We start from the raw sequence: 19,242 nt of genomic DNA, 5'->3' as shown, positions 1-19,242 counted from the left end.
TTTGAAAGACATTGATGAATCTTTAATGTTGAAACAGGGAATCGTGACTTTATTCCAGAATAGTTAACATGTCCAGGACAATAATATGAGATGAAAAGTAAAAGACATGGCTCATTTTTGGGTTATGACATTTTAGTACTAAAAACACAACTCATGGTACAAAATAAAAACACATGCAACAGGTTTCAAAGTTCAAAAGTAAAATTCACTTCCTGAACTTTAAAATGCATCGAGTGAAAAATTAAAAAAAGACATGCGATTCAAAATCTGCGTTGCTTATTATTAGGTCCAAAGTCTCCAGGTCCGGGGAGGCCTCTCGGGAAGCCGCCCTGGCCTCCTGCGGGCATGTTGTTGTTGTTGTTGTTGTTTACTGGCCCCGGCATCATTGGAGCGCTCTCAGCAGCCATGCCGGGAGTACCCGCGGGACCAGGATTGCCACCTAGCGAGTTCCTGTTCATCGCGTGATTGGCCATATGCATCCGGATGTCTTGCTCCCTATTTTCGGAAAAGTTGCCTCTGAAGCCCTCCTGCTGCCTCTTCAGCATCTCCTCATTGCGCATCCTCATCTCCTCCAGTCGCCTCCGGTGTTCCTCCTCCTGCCGGAGCTCAGCCTGTTTCCTCTTCAGCACCTCCTGACTGTGGATCTCCTCCATCCTCCGCAGCTCCTCCTGCCGCCTCAGCAGGTCCTGTCTCATCAGCACCACTTGGTGCTCGTGCCTCGCCGCCTCCATCTCAGCCTCCAGCTTCACCTGCGCCTCCTTCATGTTGCGGTCCACCATGTCGTACTGCTGCTTCTCCATCTCCATCAGGGCCTTCCAGCGCATGGCGTACTCGAACTCGAAGGAGCCCGCCTGAGCAAATCGCGGCGGTTGCTCGCGCTCTTTGTGATACTGCTGGTTTCTGTTCATGAGTTTTTCGGACTGTCCCTCCTCTTCATCGAGCTGCTCCATAGGTTCCACTGTAATAGGTCGAGGGAAAGCTGTGAGGAGGTAGGCCCCATCGCAGCATTTATCCAAAGCCTTTCTTGCAGCTGGCTTCGAGGTGTACTCCACTATTCCTTTCCCCGTGGGCCTCCCCCGGTCATCAACTATGACCACAGCTCTTTCGATCTGACCAAAGACGCCGAACGCCTCCTCCAGCAGCTCGTTGGACACAAAATCAGGCAAATTCTTGACAGTCAAAGCAGCACCGTGTGTGGCGAACCTCACCCGTATGGGTCTTCCTTTGAAGGGAGCATCATCCAGCTCGGATCTGGCAATCTCTGCTATGATTCTGGTCTCCAGTCGGATGAAGCCGAAACCTCTTTCCTTGTTGATAAAGATTTCGCTGGCCCTGCCGTACTTGTTGAACAGCTTCTGGAGATCCTCCTCAGTAACCCCGGTTGGGAGGTTTCCTATAAATAGCCTGCTGCGCTGGGTGAAGGTTTTCTCCCCGGGCTTCTTGAAGCTGTGCAGATCCAGGGTTAAGGCCTCTTTGGGGTTGGTCGGATCGCAATGCTCCGGCTGTTGGCCGTTAGCATTTGTTCCTCCGGGTTTCTTCTGGTCTCCCGGGCGGTTAGACCCGTGGTTCTGCTGGGGGCCTCTGTTACCTTGCATTTTGTAGAAAAGATTTAAAACGCGAGTCGACGAATCGCTCGACAAAATACTTAAAACTATTAGCAGAGTGGCGCACAAAGAGCTGCGAAAATGGCGACGCTGCGTGCTGCCGCGACGTTAATGTGACCTCATCATGACGCGACTCGTGCATATCAAGTTGTGACGTAGTCTCCGTGCGACGGTGCGAGAAAAACTAAAAACAGACCGGTCGCGGCTTTTGCCAAATCTTACATTATACAACCAACGTTATGCTCAGCGTTTATAACACTGCTTCCTAAAGTTTAGGAAGGCAATTTTCGTTCAGGCCAATGATACATTAGTTTCTTTTTAGTTATTTTTATTTTGCTGTGCACAGTTTCTCGCGAGAACACACGTTCACGTTGAGCAGGTGATTTCGCGGGAATAGTTTTATTCGCTCGCTGACAAGGAAAACAACCAGTGATATCTAAAAATATAACTTAATAGCTGATGTAATACGGCGAACAGCTGAAGCGCGACTTTCCATCTTATACGGTAAGATCGCTAAATCTGTCGGCATTGTTTGTAAGAGCTTAGACGGTAGTAACGTTAGTTGTCATGAACGTTAAGTCATTGGGTTAAGCTACACCCTCGACTTGCAAGCCTGTCAACTTTGTAAACATGCACATACCGTGTGCATGTAACACCATATTTCAACTAGTCTCTCTCGTGCCTCCGCTGCAGGACAGTCATGTTTTCCGACATAAGCGCCCAGAAGGAGGCTTCGCTGCTCTGCCGCCCTGCCTCCGAGGACCAGGGGCCGGTGTATGAGAGGGTGTCACTGGCCTACAGTCCATGCTCCGAGCGCTTCACAGTCGGGGAACGGAGTTTCAGTCGCCAGTATGCTCATATTTACGCAGCACGACTCATGCAGATGAGGCCCTTGCTCTCAGAGAGGGCCCAGCAGAAGTGGGGTAAGCGCTGGACAGTTTGACCTACATCTGGGACTGGGACTTGTAGAGAGGTAGAAATGTTTTTTCCATGTCGTTTTTAATTAGTTTATTTGTGTTTCTGCCAGGACCAGAAGTGCTTATCAGGAAGCTGTGTGATCTTCAGACAGGGGAGCAGTGTTGCATTGTGGGAACCGTGTTCAAGCGTATGGAATTGCAGCCATCTATTCTGAAAGAGATCAGCGAGGAGGTGAGCATTCATGCTTAATTTAAAATCGGGCCTCCTACATCCCAGACCAAATACAAATAATTTGCTGGCAGGTGTCATACCTCTTGTGTTTCCCTCTCCATTAGCACAACTTGCTGCCTCAGCCTGCACGCTCCAAATACATCAGTGAGACAGACGAGCTGATCCTGGAGGATGAGCTGCAAAGGATCAAACTGGAAGGACAAATTGACAAAGACAAGTGTGTCACAGGTCAGAATTGTTCTTGAGGTTGAGAAGAAGGATGTCACGATCATGCCACTAAAGGATTTCATCGCTGAAATGCAGCCAATGGACAGATCTCTTGGATGTCATGGGGCCTCTTCTGTTTCTTCTTCAGGTAGTGTTATTGCAATTTATGGAGCCGAGAAAAATGATGGGAAGTTTACAGTTGAGGACTTTTGCATGGCTGACCTTCCGCAGCAGACACCAAGACCTGCGCTCAGCTCCGACAGGTACACACTCACACACACACACACACACACACACTAACACACACACAGCTTAAATCCCAGCCTTCGGTGATAATTTATTCTAATATCGTTGACCATCCCCATCCAGGTTTGTGCTCCTGGTCTCAGGACTTGGTCTCGGCAGTAGTCAGGCTGACAGTATGCTCGGGCTACAGTTGCTGGTAGACATGGTAACTGGTCAACTTGGTGACCAGGGGGAGCAGAGTGGGGCAGCAACAATTTCCAGGGTCCTAGTGGCTGGAAACCTGCTGAGCCAAAGCACCCAGGACAAGGACGCATCAACGAAGGTAACTGGAAATGGTTTAACCGTTCACACATTTACTGACATGACAGTATATTTAATTAGTTTTCCGTTTTAGAAAAGAAGCAAACATGAACTGGCTCACTTAAAACAGCTGTTTTATCCTCTCTGTGTGCCAAGCCCAAGTACCTCACCAAGAAGACTCAGGCTGGCAGCGTGGAAGCCATTCGACTCCTGGATGAGCTGCTGTGTCAGCTGGTGGTGAGTCTGCTTCCCCCTTTACACACACTCACACTCATATGTTGTGCAATATGACAATGTACTATATACTGTGTGAGTTGATGTGTATGTGCATAGCCTCAGAGATGTTACCATATCCTTTACACTGTGGTGGATCTCTTAAATATCTCTGGTTGTATTATTCCTGTTTGGATTTTTCAATCCATAAACAGTGTCTTAATTGATTTTTCAAAATATTTCCAAAATTATAAAATATCAACATTAAATCAAACAACATATAGAGTAATAATTAGGTATTTATCTGCTGGTATAAGAAAAGTTGGATCAGAAAGAGTTGATAAATTGATAAAAGACATGGTAACTGGTAATTGAGAACAATTCTGATAATTCAAACAGTTTTTTCTCAAATGTGAGTATTCACGGTTTTCTGTCTGAGTGGAATATCTTTTGGATTTAGGACTGTTGGAGGAAGGAAACAATTTCAAGACAATCACTTGAGACTACATTTTCATTTATTATTTTCTGATATGTTATAGTGTAGCTTGATTGAATCAAAAAACATTGTTGACGGAATAATTGTTAGCTGCAGCAGCCCCAAAATATATGATTTTGTATATAAATGAAGTTCCTAGGTCATATGAGCAAGAACTGATGCCTGTAACCAACGATGAGTCAAAAATCTTTATGAATGAAAAAAATATAAATAGATATGGGTTTAACTGTCTTCCAGGAAAGGGTTTTTCTATTTTTTGGGGGAGTTTTTCCTGATCCGAAATGAACTGAATTGAACCGTCTCCTGTTGTTTTAGGCCTCAGTACCTGTGGATGTAATGCCAGGCCACCACGACCCAACCAACTACACCCTCCCTCAGCAGCCTCTCCACCGCTGTATGTTCCCCTTGTCCTCTGTGTACCCCACACTACAGTTGGCCTCTAATCCACACCAAGCTAGCGTTGATGGAGTACGGTAAGTGTTATCATGCACAGTCACTATCTCCCATCTTGTATTTACTTTTGAAGCCCAAGTTGGCGTGCAGATTTTTTAAACTGTGATTCCAAAAAGGTTCCTGGGCACATCAGGCCAGAATATCTGTGACATTCAGAGGTACAGCAGCATGGACAGTCACCTGGAAATACTGGAGTATACGCTACGACTCAGACACCTGGCCCCTACTGCACCTGATACTCTGGGTTAGTCGGACAAGTTGATGCAGAATAAAACACAAACCGTATGGCTGATATATCGGCTGGAAGTATTGACACTGTTTTCTGTACAGGTTGTTACCCATTTTACCAAAAAGACCCTTTCATCTTGGAGGAGTGTCCCGATGTTTACTTCAGTGGCAACGCCCCTTCCTTTGAGTCCAAGCTAATCAACGGTCAGTGTGTGTTGTGTACATGTACACATAAGAAACTTGTTGGACAATGGTCTTTCTTTAGGCTCTCTAAACTGACAAAGTATTGACATTATTATTGAATTTGAACTGCGCTCACTAATGTGCCACAATATTGCTTCTTCTCTCCCTGCCAGGTCCTGATGGCCAGGAAGTCCTTTTGGTTACAATTCCAGTCTTCAGCAGCACTCAAACGGCATGTCTGGTCAATTTACGCACTCTTGCATGTGAGCCAGTGAGCTTCTCGGCCTTCTCCGCTGATGAGGAAAATGAGATGGATGTCAGCCACTGAGGATCCAAATCCACATGCAGTACAACATGCTGTCACTTCTTGGACATTATGGATGAATATTGAGGCTACTTTCACCTGACTCCAGAGGAATCAAAACAAAATTGGGCCAAGAAATACTGTTCTTGCTACACTGATGCTCTCTTGTATCGTGATGGTGAATGAAAAGCTGTTACAATTGTCATACAAAGTTACTTGTTTTCTTTAGTGTGGTTGTATTTTTTGTGAGAGATTACAGCACTGACACCCCAGTTGATACACAGGTGCTAGAAAAAGGAGGCAAGCATTGTGTGTTAACAAGCCTTTATTTGAGCCTCCTCTGACTCAATCAAGTTTGAACAAATGTTTTTTTTTTTACTTTCAGTGACTGTTCATACTGTAAAAAATGTTTCTGCCATGGTGAAGTAAAAAAAAAAAAAAAAATCATGATTTTTAAAAAATGTTAATCTACAATAAACAACTTTTCAGGAAGCAAAAAGACTGAATAACCATCAGAAAAATGCAGCATGATCCCGTCAAACGGAAATACTATTATTATTAACGGGGTAACATTCTGTGGAAAGGCATTTTGTCATGTAATAGATACACAATCTTTATACAACTATGAAGTTAATACTCTACGTTCCCATTGCTTGCGTATCCTACAAAGACAGGATTCCTCAGAGGACAACAAGGCAACGAGAACTACCTCTAGGAAAGGACCGCGTGCTTCATCGGGCTGTGTGTGGGTTCAGATTAATAGTCATCAATCTTGTACTCGTAGTTATAATCCAGGATGGAGTCTGTGAATCCGCCTGGCGTGGACGTCTGTCCCTCCCCGATGACCCACGAGTCGTACCAGGATGTGGTGGTCTCTGGCGTTGTGGGGATTGTGGTCGTCGGGGGTAACGTCGTCGTTGATCTTAACTTCAGTAATCTCTGTCTCCGAAGGCGACGGAGACGAGCTATCTTGAGCCTCCTCTGTTGTTCAGTGCCGACTCGTGAATTGTTGCCACCGACCACACGCCTGTTGCCATTAGCAACTGCGGGGTTCCGTGCTCTGTTGTTGCGATAGCTCAGTCGAATTGGCTTGTTGCCATTGAGGGCCATGATCTGCAGAGAAATGGAAAAAGACCCTTTATCAATCACTGGACAGATGAGTATTTTGGTTGTGGTCATCGCAGCGCAGAAGTGCCGTACCTGTTTAATGCGGTCCCAGTTGGACTTGGCCAGGTTGAAGCTGCAGGTGGTGGCTCCTGACTGGTAACCCACCACACAGAGTTTGGTCACAGGGGAGTAGCCCTCAGCTCGAGCTGTCACGCGGTACTCTCCCGGGTTAAGCAGCCGCCAATAGTCCCCTGTTAATGCTGCAATGAAAGGGACAGGATAGGCATGTTGTTCTCAGCAGAGGGGCTACTGTGTATGTCAAAGCACCCGAGTTCACACACATTAGACGGAAGGAAGGGCAAAGAGGACATCTTTCACCAGACCTGTCGTGACATCATGGTTTATCCCCTCTACAGACACGGTGGCATTTGCAATGCTGTTCCCCTGCTGATCCTTCACAATGCCTCTGATGCCTCGATGCACCTAGATAGAGAGAGGGGGGGCTTTAAAAAGGGGAACGTAGCTAGTTCTCATGTTGCCGTGATTGAGTTCATTTTAATATACCTGTCTCTCTTAGGGCAATCTAAAATCACAGTACATCACATGCTGTGTGAGTGACTGACCTGCTCCATGAAGATGAGGATCGCTTCTTTGTTCTTCTCCCACTCATTGGCCAATTCACTCTGATGGGGGAACTTATCACATCCCAGGAATATGGACAACTCAAAACTGTTGGTGTGCAGGTAGCTGAAGTCATTCATACCTGGAGAGGGGGTAAACACACACGCACACACATTGATCCCAGAGCCCGCACTACACATGTTGTCCACCAGGGTGTGTTATAACTACAGAAAGCTTAAATACCTTTAACACATTTATTGAACCTAATGGCCTCTACTTACTCCCTGTGATTGGCTTCCATTTGCCTCGGTTGACGATGCCATGCAGCCCTCCTACGGTGTCTCCGTGGCAAGAGCCGTACACTTCGCGTGTCATGGTCAGGTGTGTGGAGGCGTAAGAGACAGCCAGCCACCTGAAGAGGGACTCGTCTGCGATCACCCGAGGCTCATCCTCGGGCTCAGAGTACTGCCGGCTGTCGCTTCTTCCTCTATCATCCTCTTCTTCCTCTCTATGGCCATGCCCGTGGCTGTGTTCATGGTCGTAACCTTGGTTCTGGTCATAGCCACGTTCGTAACCTTGGTTCTGGTCATAGCCACGGTCGTAACCTTGGTTCTGGTCATAGCCACGGTCGTAACCTTGGTTCTGGTCATAGCCACGGTCGTAACCTTGGTTCTGGTCATAGCCACGGTCGTAACCTGGGTTCTGGTCATAGCCACGGTCGTAACCTGGGTTCTGGTCATAGCCACGGTCGTCACGGTCGTAACCTGGGTTCTGGTCATAGCCACGGTCGTAACCTGGGTTCTGGTCATAGCCACGGTCGTAACCTTGGTCGTACCCCTGGCCCCTTCTCTCCTCTTCTGGCTCTGCATATCCTCTTCCTCGGTCTTCCTCCGGCTCCTCGCGGTAGCCCCTCCCCCACTCTGTTACGTCAACTTCTTCATACCTGTAAGAAAGGATTCTAGTTGAACTATTTATGATGATCGTTAATTTATGATCGTAAGCAGTTCATGAAGACAAGAGGAGATTAATTCTGGGTAAAGCAGTGGCAAAAGGAGAGGGAAAGTCATACTGTCTCTTCTTGCGGCTGTGGGGTTTCTGGCTCTCGGCAGGCTTGTTGAGGCGGAAGCTGTCAAAAGGGTAGGCTACGATCGCCTCTCCACCCTGGAAGTTTGCACCTAACACAAATGGATAGTTTCTCATCCAGGCGATTATGGCCTTGGTTTCCACAGCAATCTGGAACAAAAACAGATGCAAGCACAGTATACCTTCATTTTAGTTTACTGACTAAGCCACCTTTGTAAAATCACAACTTTCAAATCCATTGTTTAGTAAAACATCACTTGTGTATGAGAAGAGGAGCTCTCGAGGCAAAACAGTTGCCTCACGACAACCCTGAACTGGAGGTATTCTGTCCCCAGACTTTATGAATAGTCGTAAGACACACTGGGACCCTCTTGCTTACCGAGCTGTTGGTCTCCAAGTTCTCCGGTATGGGCACGTGGTGATTCGGGGTGAGTTTGGGCACCATGCCCTTATCTTCAGCATCCCACAGGATACTGTTCAGGTCGGGGAAGTTCTGGAAGATGTCAAAGCCGTCCTCAGTGAAGTGTCCAGTGGTCCATCCACTCAGCTCCGATCCCTGCCGGGGAGAATTTTGTCAAATGAGACACTGAGCCAAGTTGGCCCCAGACCACAACATAATTCACTGGCTTTTTTGTTTGTTTTTGTTTCTCCCTTTTATTTGCCAGTTGAGTCAAAACATCAGATTTTTGATGATCATCACTGACCACTTCGAAAGCTTCCACATGTCCGTCAGGGTTGAGCGATGGCGCCAGGTGGATGCGTATTCCCTCCACCAGCCGCTGTACTCTGGGGTTTCTGTCTTTGTACTCTTTGCACAGGTACTGCATCAGAATCAGGATCATCTCCCGACCCAAGGCCTCATTACCATGGAGACCTGCCGTGTAGCGAAACTCTGGCTCGCCTGCAGAGACAAACGGACCAGACTGAAGCTGTTTGTCCACTAACTGTTACAGTTTAGCTCCACACCTTCCTTTTTGTATGAGTTGTTTTCATCCTGTCACTAACTATGATGTCATTCCAGATCCTGCTTCCCATCTCATCAGTCCAACTCCCTTCACCTGCCTCTGATCACTCCCTCGTTAGTCCCTCATTACCTTCACCTGGTCTTCATGCCCATCTCACCTGTTACCCATTCCCTAATTAGTCCTTGTCTACTTAGGTTCCCTCTCTTGCACTTGTCCTCTGCCAGATTGTCTTGTGTTTCTCAGACCAAGCCTGTGAGAGTTCCACAGTGTGTTTGTTTATTTGGTGTTTTCTGTTCCTGACAACACTTTCAGTCAAGGATCTTTATCAGCATTATCTGTCTCCTGAGTCGTGCATTTGGGTCCACCCTAATCCCGTCGTGACACTAACTATAGCCTGCTGACTTCCACCTCGTGTTTATGTGGATATACTGGAATCATTGGCGGTGTCATCGAGGCCCCCCAGTCCGCATATGTTTGATTTCAACATATCAGCTTTTAAACGTTTAAAGATATTTAGATTTGTCTTTTATATGCTTGTATGAAGTCATTCTCACCTATTTCGTGCTCTGTGGGGTTTCCAGAAATGACGATGGCCAAGATATCCAGTCCCTTGGAGCTGCGGCCCAGGCTGTAGATTTTGGTGATGTTGGGACACTCCGCATTCACTGACTTCATGAACTGAATACATGACATTATACAAAAACAGTCAGAGTGCAACATATATCATTACAGCTATATATTATTTATAAAACAGCGAATGACTACTCTTCAAAACATCCGCCAGCAGACGTGCAGACACCTGTCCAGGTTGTGAGGATACTCACTGAAACCATGTCTGAGTAGCTGTGATGTTTGAACTCCAAGTAATCTACTGGAGTGACTTCGTTTTGCCTGTACTGAACATCCACTGGATCTGTGAAGCAAAAAAGAACAAAATGTCTTATTAATTGTGTGTGTGTGTGTGTGTGTGTGTGTGTGTGTGTGTGTGTGTGTTTGAGGCTCACCGGGTACGGGGCAACCGAGGACCTCCAGCCTCATACACAGAGAGCCGTTCCAGCTCTGAGGGATGATCCGCATGTAACGGGCGAGCACAGGCACCGCCAGCTGGTTCATCAATGGAGTGTCCTTATCGCTGTTTCCAAAGAACAACTAAGGGAGCGATACGTGGGAGGAAGGCGAGTCAGGGAAAATGGAGGGAAACATCATTCATGGTGCCAAAGAAGTGACATAATGTGAAGTGAGCTCACCCAGTCAGTGTATCCATCGTGGATGGTGGTCCATTCTCTGCTGTCATTGCTGAAGGCCAGGAAGTAGGACTTCACAAAGTCGCTCCTGAAACAAAGCAATACGTGGGCAACATGTTGGATGTAGAACAGGTCAAATACAGTGCACTCATCTGTGTGTTTGCATCTTACTCGTTCAAAGAGTCGCGTCCTTGTGTCACGACCCCTGTGAACTCCGTCGCCCTGCGAGCATCGATCTCAAACCAGTGGGTTTTGTCTTCTGGGTTTGCACACCAGGCTCCGCCTCTCATGTTGTCTTCATCATCTGAGCCCTGGGAGCCACGGAGACCAGAACACATGCTGATGGATCTTTCGACTCATTTGGAGTTCACGCATACACTTCAAATATGAGCGTATTGTGCACTGACATGCAAGTCGTTAAATACAGCACAGATGTCATGATGACTAAAAGATGCAGCAGTGGTGAGCGGAAACATTTGAAGAGACATTGACTGATTTAATTACTACGTTGCTAAAAGGATTCTGAGACTATAAAGATTGTGAACGTAAATACCCCAAACAGCTAATGGAAGCGACAGGCTCAGCCAAAACAGTATTTTCTAACATGTGGCTGGTAGTTGGTGTTTATTTTAAGGCCTGGCAGCATGTAAGTGATAGCTGTACTGTGTGTACTGTGTGATAGCTGTACTGTGTGTAAGCTGCTCTGATTGTTGTGTACCTGCATGTTGAGGCGAGCCCTCTGAGGTGCAAAACTATACTGAGACACAGAGGAGGCTGAAAGTTGGTCTGGCTCGATCTTACGGGACTCCATCCCCAGGGGAGGACAGTCTGCCAGAGAAAATCAAATGGGATGTTAATTTTCGCAAAGCTTATGTGGTGGTTTCCAGATGGGAACAGACGTGGACTTACTCTTTGGCGCTTTGAAGATGCGTGGTCTGTTCCTGGCCCGCTCCTCGGCCTCCTTCAGCTTCTGCGCTCTCTCTGGCAGAAGTCAGGAAAACAGTTTTAAAGCCAAATAAATGTTGCTGTCTTGGCTGAATATTTTTCTCTCTTGCTCTCTCTCTGCCCAGAAATGATCTAAGAACTCATCGATACTTTGTAAAAAAAAAAAAAAAGAAGAAAAAAAATATTTACAATTTCTAAATGTATCCCCCCCAGGATTAGATAAAGGTTAAAAAAAATCCCAGATGTTGGGATTTCCCTCCCATTCCAAGTGTGCTCATATCAAACTCACATCCTCCTGACCCACAGAGGTCAGCTGCTGAATCACACACATCTTTATCATTATTCATATTCTCAAACACTGACCTGTTGGCTGCCAGAATCTTTACCGACAGTGGGAACGTGAAACATGTTGTAAGCTCACTGGCCGACCGTACGCACATGTACAAGTGGACCAACCCACGCACCCACTGACCCACACTGGGTGCCTGTGTGCAGACACACATCTGTCACAGATGAGTGCTTCAAGCTGCAGACTTTTTAAAAAACGTATGTTAGCTAAGAATGCTTTGGAGCTTAAACCCAGAGAGCAGTCCACACAGGAAGTGCCCTATTGACACCATCCTCATGGTGTTGTATATCATTGTCTCCAGCATTAACCACCAGCTAGCCTCGCTACACGTGGCAAACCGGTGCTGGCGGAATGCTTTAGAGCCCTCCATTGCAACATCCTCTGCCTGCTAATTCTCCCGTGTTGCCTTTTTCCTTTATCACTCACACTAATCCGCTCCATGTGGATCCGTCTCCATTAGCTCAAAAGAGATTTCTGAACTTCTTTGGCAAAATCTCCTTTTTGTTATAGAGAGATTAACTTTTTTCCCTTGGATGCAAGTTAGAGCAAGTACCAAAGGACCGGTGTCATTAACATGGCGGGAAGTCACATCTGCATTCTCTTCTAACAGAAATGTGATCGAAGGGAGGGAACATCATCACGCTTTTATCTGTTCGTACTTTTGCACTTGGGTCAAAGGGCGTGTTCTTTGCTTTGGTAACTACATTACTGGAAGTATTATATGACATGACTGTGCAGAGTGGTGTTATGCAAGGGGAAAAAAAGATTCACATCGGAGTTTTCTTACGTTTCTCTTCCCTCGCTCTTTCTTTTGCTGCTCTCTCTCGCTCCTTTTCCATCCATTTGTCGTCCGCCTCGGCCTCTTTCTTCCCTGTGGAAAATCAAGAATGGCTTTTGAAAAAAAACAACCATGAATGGAGCATTCCTGTATACAGCAGTGTGCATCAAGCACGGTTTTCATTCGGAACAATAAACCGTAAAAAGGGCACAACGGATTTATAAATCTGGAAACCGATTGTTGCCAGGAAGTTTCACTGCAGCTTAACTAATTAATCTATTATAAAACATTCAGTATGGATATGTGTGTGTGTGTGTGTGTGTGAGTGAGTGCACATACTCATTCCATATTCGTCGTAATCATCATAAAAGGTTCCCTCATGGGGAGGAGTGGTAGTGGGTTCGTCTGTGTAAAAATAACACAAATAAACATCAAGTCAGTCAGAGGCACGGCTACAAGTGAGAATTTATACGATGACCTGATTTAATAAAGTTTTAATGGTTAGTACAGCCTTGATTTATTCAACCCCAACAACTGTTTTCAATTTGGATGTGAATGCGACGCCTACTTTGTAATTAAGTTGTTAAATCTTGAATTTACATTTACAACAATCATAACAGAGTTGTGAACTGATGACAGGGCTCTTTTTTTTAACTCCACATCAAAATGGAGGAAAGTTTTGTTGACTCTGTGGAACCAAGTCATCCCACCCACTCTTTGAAAAGTAGGGCAGGTTAGCTCACAGACTCACTATTATGTTATTCCCATGTGTTGAATCGCTCATGATTTCTCCTCATTCAGCCAAAAGGCACATATGGAACGGACATTTCATCTTTCATTCGTCCACAGGGACTTCTCATGAGTGTTACCTGGTAGAGTTTCTACTTTGATTTCAGGGCTGACCTCTTTACCATCGGGGAATGGAAGGTTCTCCGGCACCTCAACTGCAACATTGGAAAAAATAAAAATATATAAAAAATATATAAAAGGTCAAACAGAGAGATTATTTATGTGGAGACTGAGAAACATGAGAAAGTGACAGAAACGGGGGAGTGTGAATGAATCAGTGGAGTTAGAGGTACAGCGCAGTACGCTGGAAACACAGAGTAATGAGAACATGTCAGTCCGGTCCAGATGAGTGCCACAGATCCACACAACACACTCTTTCCTACATCTGAACCTGTGGAGGAAAGTAATGCAGTAACTGAGATGTCTGGTGGATGAAGGCTGGAAGAGATAGCGACTCTCGTAAAAGTTTTCATCATGAAGTCAGGAGATTAGATCCTGAAAGATAGTTGTACCATTAGTAGAAGTTTGTAGCTTGAACGTGTAGTCTGGGCAGAACAACATGTTGTGATTATCAAGGGATGGAAGATATTATATATATATTAAATATGAGCCAGTTCATGTTGTCACAGATATATATAAAACAAATGGTAATATCCTCACATTGTTTAAGCAAACTATAGTAAAGTTGTGGCAACTCAGAAAGCCGGCCTCAACAAGAGTGGGTGAATCATGATAACTTCACATTTCTTGCTGTGACCAAACACATTAGATCTAGTTGTTTAGAAACATTGTGAGCTTACTACCCAGCATGCATTGTATCGAGTTCAAAACCACCAGAAACCACCTTTTGTCTAACATGTGTCATACGTTTCTTTAAGTGTCTCAGATGAGTCACATGGTCTTCTCTTTGATCAAAATTAAAACAATATCATTCAAGATGGAGATCCAACCATTTCCTGTAAGTTTGCCTCCTTTGAAACACATTTCAAACCAGGATTCAAACAAACATCCTGAAAACAAAGCTGGAGGAAACAGTCCGACTTACATGTGGACTCCCAGTAATCGGTGTCATCTGTCCCGGCCTTCCCATCAACCTCAGGGGCAGGGGGAGTCGAGTCCGCCTCTTCCCAGTAGCTGTCGTAGTTGTCAGTCACGGGAGCGTATGGTTCTTTGTCTTCTGGGGTCCAGTAGTCCTCGTAGGCATCAGGCGCTGGAGTGGACGGCTCCTTTTCCTCTGGTGTCCAGTAGTCATCATAGGCATCAGGCGCTGGAGTGGACAGCTCTTTCTCCTCTGGTGTCCAGTAGTCATCATAGGCATCAGGCGCCGGAGTGGACGGCTCCTTTTCCTCTGGTTTCCAGTCGTCATCATAGGCATCAGGCGCCGGAGTGGACGGCTCTTTCTCCTCTGGTGTCCAGTAGTCATCATAGGCATCAGGCGCCGGAGTGGACGGATCTTTCTCCTCTGGTGTCCAGTAGTCATCATAGGCATCAGGCGCTGGAGTGGACGGCTCTTTCTCCTCTGGTGTCCAGTAGTCATCATAGGCATCAGGCGCCGGAGTGGACGGCTCTTTCTCCTCTGGTGTCCAGTAGTCATCATAGGCGTCTGTCACTGGGGCAGTTGGGTCTTCCTCCTCCGGCTTCCAGTCGTCGTATGGAAGATCTGGGACCGTAGTCTCGGGCTGAGGACTGGCTGGTGTGGGCTCTTCCTCCCAGTAGTCATCGTCCGATTTCAAGTCATAATCGTCTGCCAGAGAAACAGATGGAAAGACGACTGAACTAGAATATTGTGTCTGGTTCTGTGAGTACAGAAGAGCATCTGAGTTACGTCCTGTACAGTGTCTTAAATTCCGAAGGGAGGTCAGAAAAGGAGGAGGGAAGTGTTTTTGTAATAGTTGCTGAGGTAGTGTGACTTATTTGTTTTGGCTTTTTAATTCCAATCTATTAACTTGTCAAAACATGACACCTATGATATCCAAAATGTAATGACGTGGACAACAGACTTCTGGTCAACTCCCTTCTTTCTAATGACACATCCCCAATTTTTTTAATTTTCAAACTTGAATAGGCTTAAGGACCTGTAGACATCTTATGTTACAAATAGGCAGAGTTCCACTCTAAGTTGTTAATGCTTTGCCTAATTAACGTTGGAATGAGTTGTACCAACCCAGTGCTATATTTTGAGGGAGTTCCCGTTTCCTTTTCAAAGTCACAGGTTGGTCCAAATAAAATCTGAATGATGCTGTGGAGGGTGTGTGTCACTCACCAGCATCAGGATAGGGGTAGTCCGTGTCCACCTCAGGTTCAGTGGGGGGTTCAGTGGGGATCTCTGGAGGCAGCAGACGGACACAAAGTCAACGACTTTCATTCACGTCTTAGTTCTTCAAGTAGGAACTTGGGTCCCCGCTCAGTTCGGCCCTCACCTGTTGTGGTCGGTGGTGGAGTTGTGGTCGGTGGTAGAGTTGTGGTTATCTTCTTGCCCTTCTTCTTTCCCTTCCTGTCAGTTTTAGGCTTTTTGGTGGCATTGGGGTCCTTTGGCTCTTTGTTCTTCTTCTTGTCTTTCTTCTTCTTTTTGCCTTCCTCCGGTGCTCTCCTCACTCTGCTTGAAAACCCTGGAAAAAACGAAAAAGGAAGAGAAGAAAAACTCAAAACTCACTTAATTGACTTTTGGTCAGAATCAAAATAAGCACTCATGATCTGGATAGATATTTATACCAAATTATACTCCTTTTTCCACTAAAATTCCTGAACTGAATTCAAACCCCCGGTCAAACAGGAGTTGGATCACTTTAGCTTCTGCATTGTTAAGTATTCCCACAGAACATTTGATTGATAAAAAGTGGAGCAGCTAACAATCTCCACACACACACACCCTAAAATTAGCAGATTGATTGGCAGAGTACTGTCATAATTTCATTGGTTAAAAATGAGGTGGGACTATCTTACTTAAGCTCAAAATGGGACAATCTTTAAAAAATATATTTGTTCTTTAATTTTTTCCCCATATACTGTTAAATAGGGGAACAATATGAGATGGGATGTGAAAGAAGCATTTTTCATTTGAACTCTCCTCAGCTGTTATTTATATATCTCTTAACGGTTTAAAATCTGTAAATGCTTATCGGATGCCAAATTATGAATCAATGAAAGCACATTCATGTTGAACACTGAAGTAAAAGCTTATTTTAACGCTTACTATAATTTACGAGCAAATATTTCTTGCAATTTCACAACACAATGCTGGCAGGAAAAAGACCCAGACAACCATGCGCGGTTCAGCGGTTGCTTCAGGTCCATCAGAATTTCCTTCTGAGGTTGTCTGAAGTGTTGAGACATTTTCATGGAAAGAACCTCTCTCTCTTTCCATTAGTCATGCTTCATTAACCACACTTTAGGTTTAATGACAAAAACCAATCCAGATACTCAATAAACATATCACTCTCGCCTCGGCAACATCTTATTGTTAAACCATGATCATGTCAGTGAGACTCATTTAGGTGCATTACATCTAAAGCTCTCGGAAAGAGGCCTATTAACTATGTGCAACAGTCATCCATGCCCATTGTAAATGTGCCCCAGAGTGTATTAATCATGGTTAGCAGCACTATGCAGAGGAAAAGGTCAGTGTCATGAAATCTGTCTGCAAGATGCTGACTGTGTGTCTTCCTCTCCCGTCTGGCGGTCTGTCCATTGTATTCTCCGCAGTGGAAAAATAGTGGTGGACAGGTGAGCGCCTGGACTCTCTCCTCCCTGTTGGAGCTGTCAGACATTCCGTGTGTGTTTGTGTCTGTGTTTGCTCCCCCGTGTCCTGCTGGACCTCGGACCATACCTGAATGATGGCGTTTTTCTTGTGGTTCAAATGAGACTTTTCTCTACTCACCAACCCGAGCCGCCTCCTCTGCGTCCCTCTTGTCCTTGTTGCTGCTCCCCAGTGGGTGGGGGTCCACTGCGAGTTCTTTCTCACTTTCTGGGTTATCCAGGGAGTCGCCTTGCAGACGATCCTCTGCCTGCTTCTCCCGTTCAGTCCGCCGGAGAGAAACGATCCCCCCAGCGCTCTCCCCTCCTCTGGGGATCAGCAGGCAGCACAGGGCCAGCAGAGCCACAGTCACAACCGCCGTCTGGCTTTTCATACCTGCTGCTCTTCCAACCGCACACTTATTCGGTTTGTGGTTTTTAACTTTTCTATCTCAATGCTCCATCCAACTTTGTCCACCAGAAGAAGAATGCTCCCCCCCCCCTTTCCTCCCCTGTGTCTTTGCAATGTGATCCACACCTTCACTCCGGCACGGAAACGTCTGCAGCTGCACACGTACTCCCAGCCACAGTGTCGACCAGACTCAGACTGGGCTGGACGGAGATGGAGTGGGAGGGGGGTAGGGATATGCAGGGAGGTGGGTTTTAGAGAGAGAGAGACGCCGATAGAGAGATACAAAGCAAAGCAGCAATCCAGTCAAATGAATAGACTGGGTTTCCTAATTGCCCCGCAGCTACGGTCAGCTGAAAAAACAACGCGAGGCCAGAGGATCCCCTTCACCTGGCTGACGAGTCACAACAGGTGCAGGGCTCAGACAGGAGACGGGGGGTGGGGGTGGGGGGGGGCTCGGTCCAGACGAGGCCTCAGACTACAGGGCTCGCACCTCCCGAGTTGGTGAGAGAAGCCAGCTCCATTTTTTTGCCCGCAACTCCTGTTGGATTGGTCCGAGGAAAGCTTTTGCTCCGCAGACTTACCACAGAGCAGAACAGCAGGAGAGAGGAGCGACGAGGACGTTGAATTCCACAACAGGATGAGGAAGAAGAAGAGGAGGAGGAGGAGGGATTTTGTGTGTGTGTGTGTGTGTGTGTGTTAACAAAACCAAACACCACTAATCAGCAGAGGGAGGAATTCAAAGAAAAATGAAAACAGGCAGCAATAGGCCATAAACTATTTTTCAGTCCTGGACTTGTTTTGGTTGTGCACTTTCCTCATGGTGTTGCGTAGCTCGCTTTCTCTTCTCAGAAGAAAAAAGTAATGATCGGCTAGTGGACCATGGAGGTGTACACACACAGAATGAGAGAATAGTTTGAGCATATGATGGAATAATAACCTTTAAAGGGTGGGTGCTTACCCCTCAGCCCCCCCCCCCCCCTCTCTCCACTGTTAGGAGAGAATGTCAGGGCCTTGAAATGCTGGATGTGTTTATCTGACCACCAGTCTAGTCAAGGTCAATCTGGACTAGACTGGCGGTCTAAATCTTCTCGTAGAGCAGTATATTCTCAGTGAGGAATATGATAGCTCCATCTTGGGTCTGAAATGTAAGTCCATGTAAAGACATTAGCTAGAAATTACCAAATTTTTTATAAAATGTCCAAATTCTCAACAATCATTTCTATAATTCAAGCAAGGAATGAGGGCAAACATATGTTCAAGGGAAAAGGCATCGTGTTACTCCGTTAACCCAGTTTATGCAGACATTCCTACCAAGTGCAACGAGCTCAGCTCAAGTTTTTAACCCCAAATTCCCCAAAACTCTATCGTCACACATGAAAATGTTTTTATTATCCAGAATGACCGAATCTAAACAGTTCAATAAAAACACTGCACATCCCACTGAAGTCCTTTTAATTGTGGTAAAGAGTGGAGGGTTTATTGAGCACATTTACAGAAAAGACACACACACACACACACACACACACACACACACACACACACACAAATATGTAAACATTGAGCTGTGCAGAATTGGATTTGAAGAAAAACACATCGAAGGAGGATATGACGAAGACAAAAAGTGCAGCAGATAATTCAGACTCCAGTGAGGTCAAGCAGAGGCCTTTTCAACTGGCAGCCATACAGACACATCCTGGGGCCGGGGGCGCTCGGGGGAGAGCTGGAAAAGGCTTTCTCTTTTTTCACAATACAGACAGAAATCTGCAGCAGGGGCAATGCCTTCAGTAATAAAAGCCAAATGAAAGTATATAAAACAACTTGTGAATCACTTCAA

At 45.9% G+C, this 19,242-nt stretch overlaps 3 protein-coding genes across 5 annotated transcripts; 1 reads left to right on the top strand and 2 right to left on the bottom strand.

Moving 5' to 3' along the window:
* Window positions 1-1,696, bottom strand: nono (non-POU domain containing, octamer-binding). Its single transcript, XM_056418737.1, has one exon. The coding sequence runs from the start codon at window positions 1,593-1,595 to the stop codon at window positions 261-263; it is 1,335 nt and encodes a 444-aa protein (XP_056274712.1). The 5' UTR covers window positions 1,596-1,696; the 3' UTR covers window positions 1-260.
* A 92-nt stretch (window positions 1,697-1,788) lies between these two features.
* Window positions 1,789-5,597, top strand: pold2 (polymerase (DNA directed), delta 2, regulatory subunit). Its single transcript, XM_056418736.1, has 11 exons — window positions 1,789-2,108; window positions 2,298-2,527; window positions 2,632-2,753; window positions 2,858-2,981; window positions 3,109-3,223; window positions 3,330-3,528; window positions 3,663-3,743; window positions 4,531-4,688; window positions 4,785-4,912; window positions 4,999-5,100; window positions 5,253-5,597. The coding sequence occupies exons 2-11, from the start codon at window positions 2,305-2,307 to the stop codon at window positions 5,405-5,407; spliced, it is 1,407 nt and encodes a 468-aa protein (XP_056274711.1). The 5' UTR covers window positions 1,789-2,108; window positions 2,298-2,304; the 3' UTR covers window positions 5,408-5,597.
* A 93-nt stretch (window positions 5,598-5,690) lies between these two features.
* Window positions 5,691-17,720, bottom strand: aebp1b (AE binding protein 1b). 3 transcript variants are annotated; one of them, XM_056418734.1, is made up of 23 exons: window positions 17,142-17,720; window positions 15,685-15,873; window positions 15,528-15,590; window positions 14,310-15,008; window positions 13,345-13,419; window positions 12,815-12,880; window positions 12,485-12,568; window positions 11,313-11,384; window positions 11,122-11,231; window positions 10,575-10,714; window positions 10,407-10,491; window positions 10,164-10,308; window positions 9,984-10,072; window positions 9,714-9,837; window positions 8,899-9,095; window positions 8,574-8,750; window positions 8,181-8,344; window positions 7,876-8,054; window positions 7,393-7,836; window positions 7,114-7,253; window positions 6,874-6,973; window positions 6,584-6,750; window positions 5,691-6,496 (listed from the first exon to the last, which is right to left on the bottom strand). In XM_056418734.1, exons 1-23 carry the CDS (start codon window positions 17,389-17,391, stop codon window positions 6,140-6,142), a joined length of 4,116 nt encoding a protein of 1,371 aa, XP_056274709.1. In that variant the 5' UTR covers window positions 17,392-17,720; the 3' UTR covers window positions 5,691-6,139. The 3 variants fall into 3 exon arrangements, with proteins under 3 accessions (XP_056274709.1, XP_056274710.1, XP_056274708.1); XM_056418735.1 differs by having other exon boundaries at window positions 7,906-8,054; window positions 17,142-17,719; XM_056418733.1 differs by having other exon boundaries at window positions 7,393-8,054; window positions 17,142-17,717.
* Window positions 17,721-19,242: the final 1,522 nt, after the last annotated feature.

Source organism: Pseudoliparis swirei, chromosome 7 (genome assembly GCF_029220125.1).
Source record: "Pseudoliparis swirei isolate HS2019 ecotype Mariana Trench chromosome 7, NWPU_hadal_v1, whole genome shotgun sequence".
Classification (NCBI taxonomy): Eukaryota; Metazoa; Chordata; class Actinopteri; order Perciformes; family Liparidae; genus Pseudoliparis; species Pseudoliparis swirei.
The sequence above is the reverse complement of the archived record's forward strand: the minus strand, read 5'-3'. Positions and strand labels throughout refer to the sequence as shown.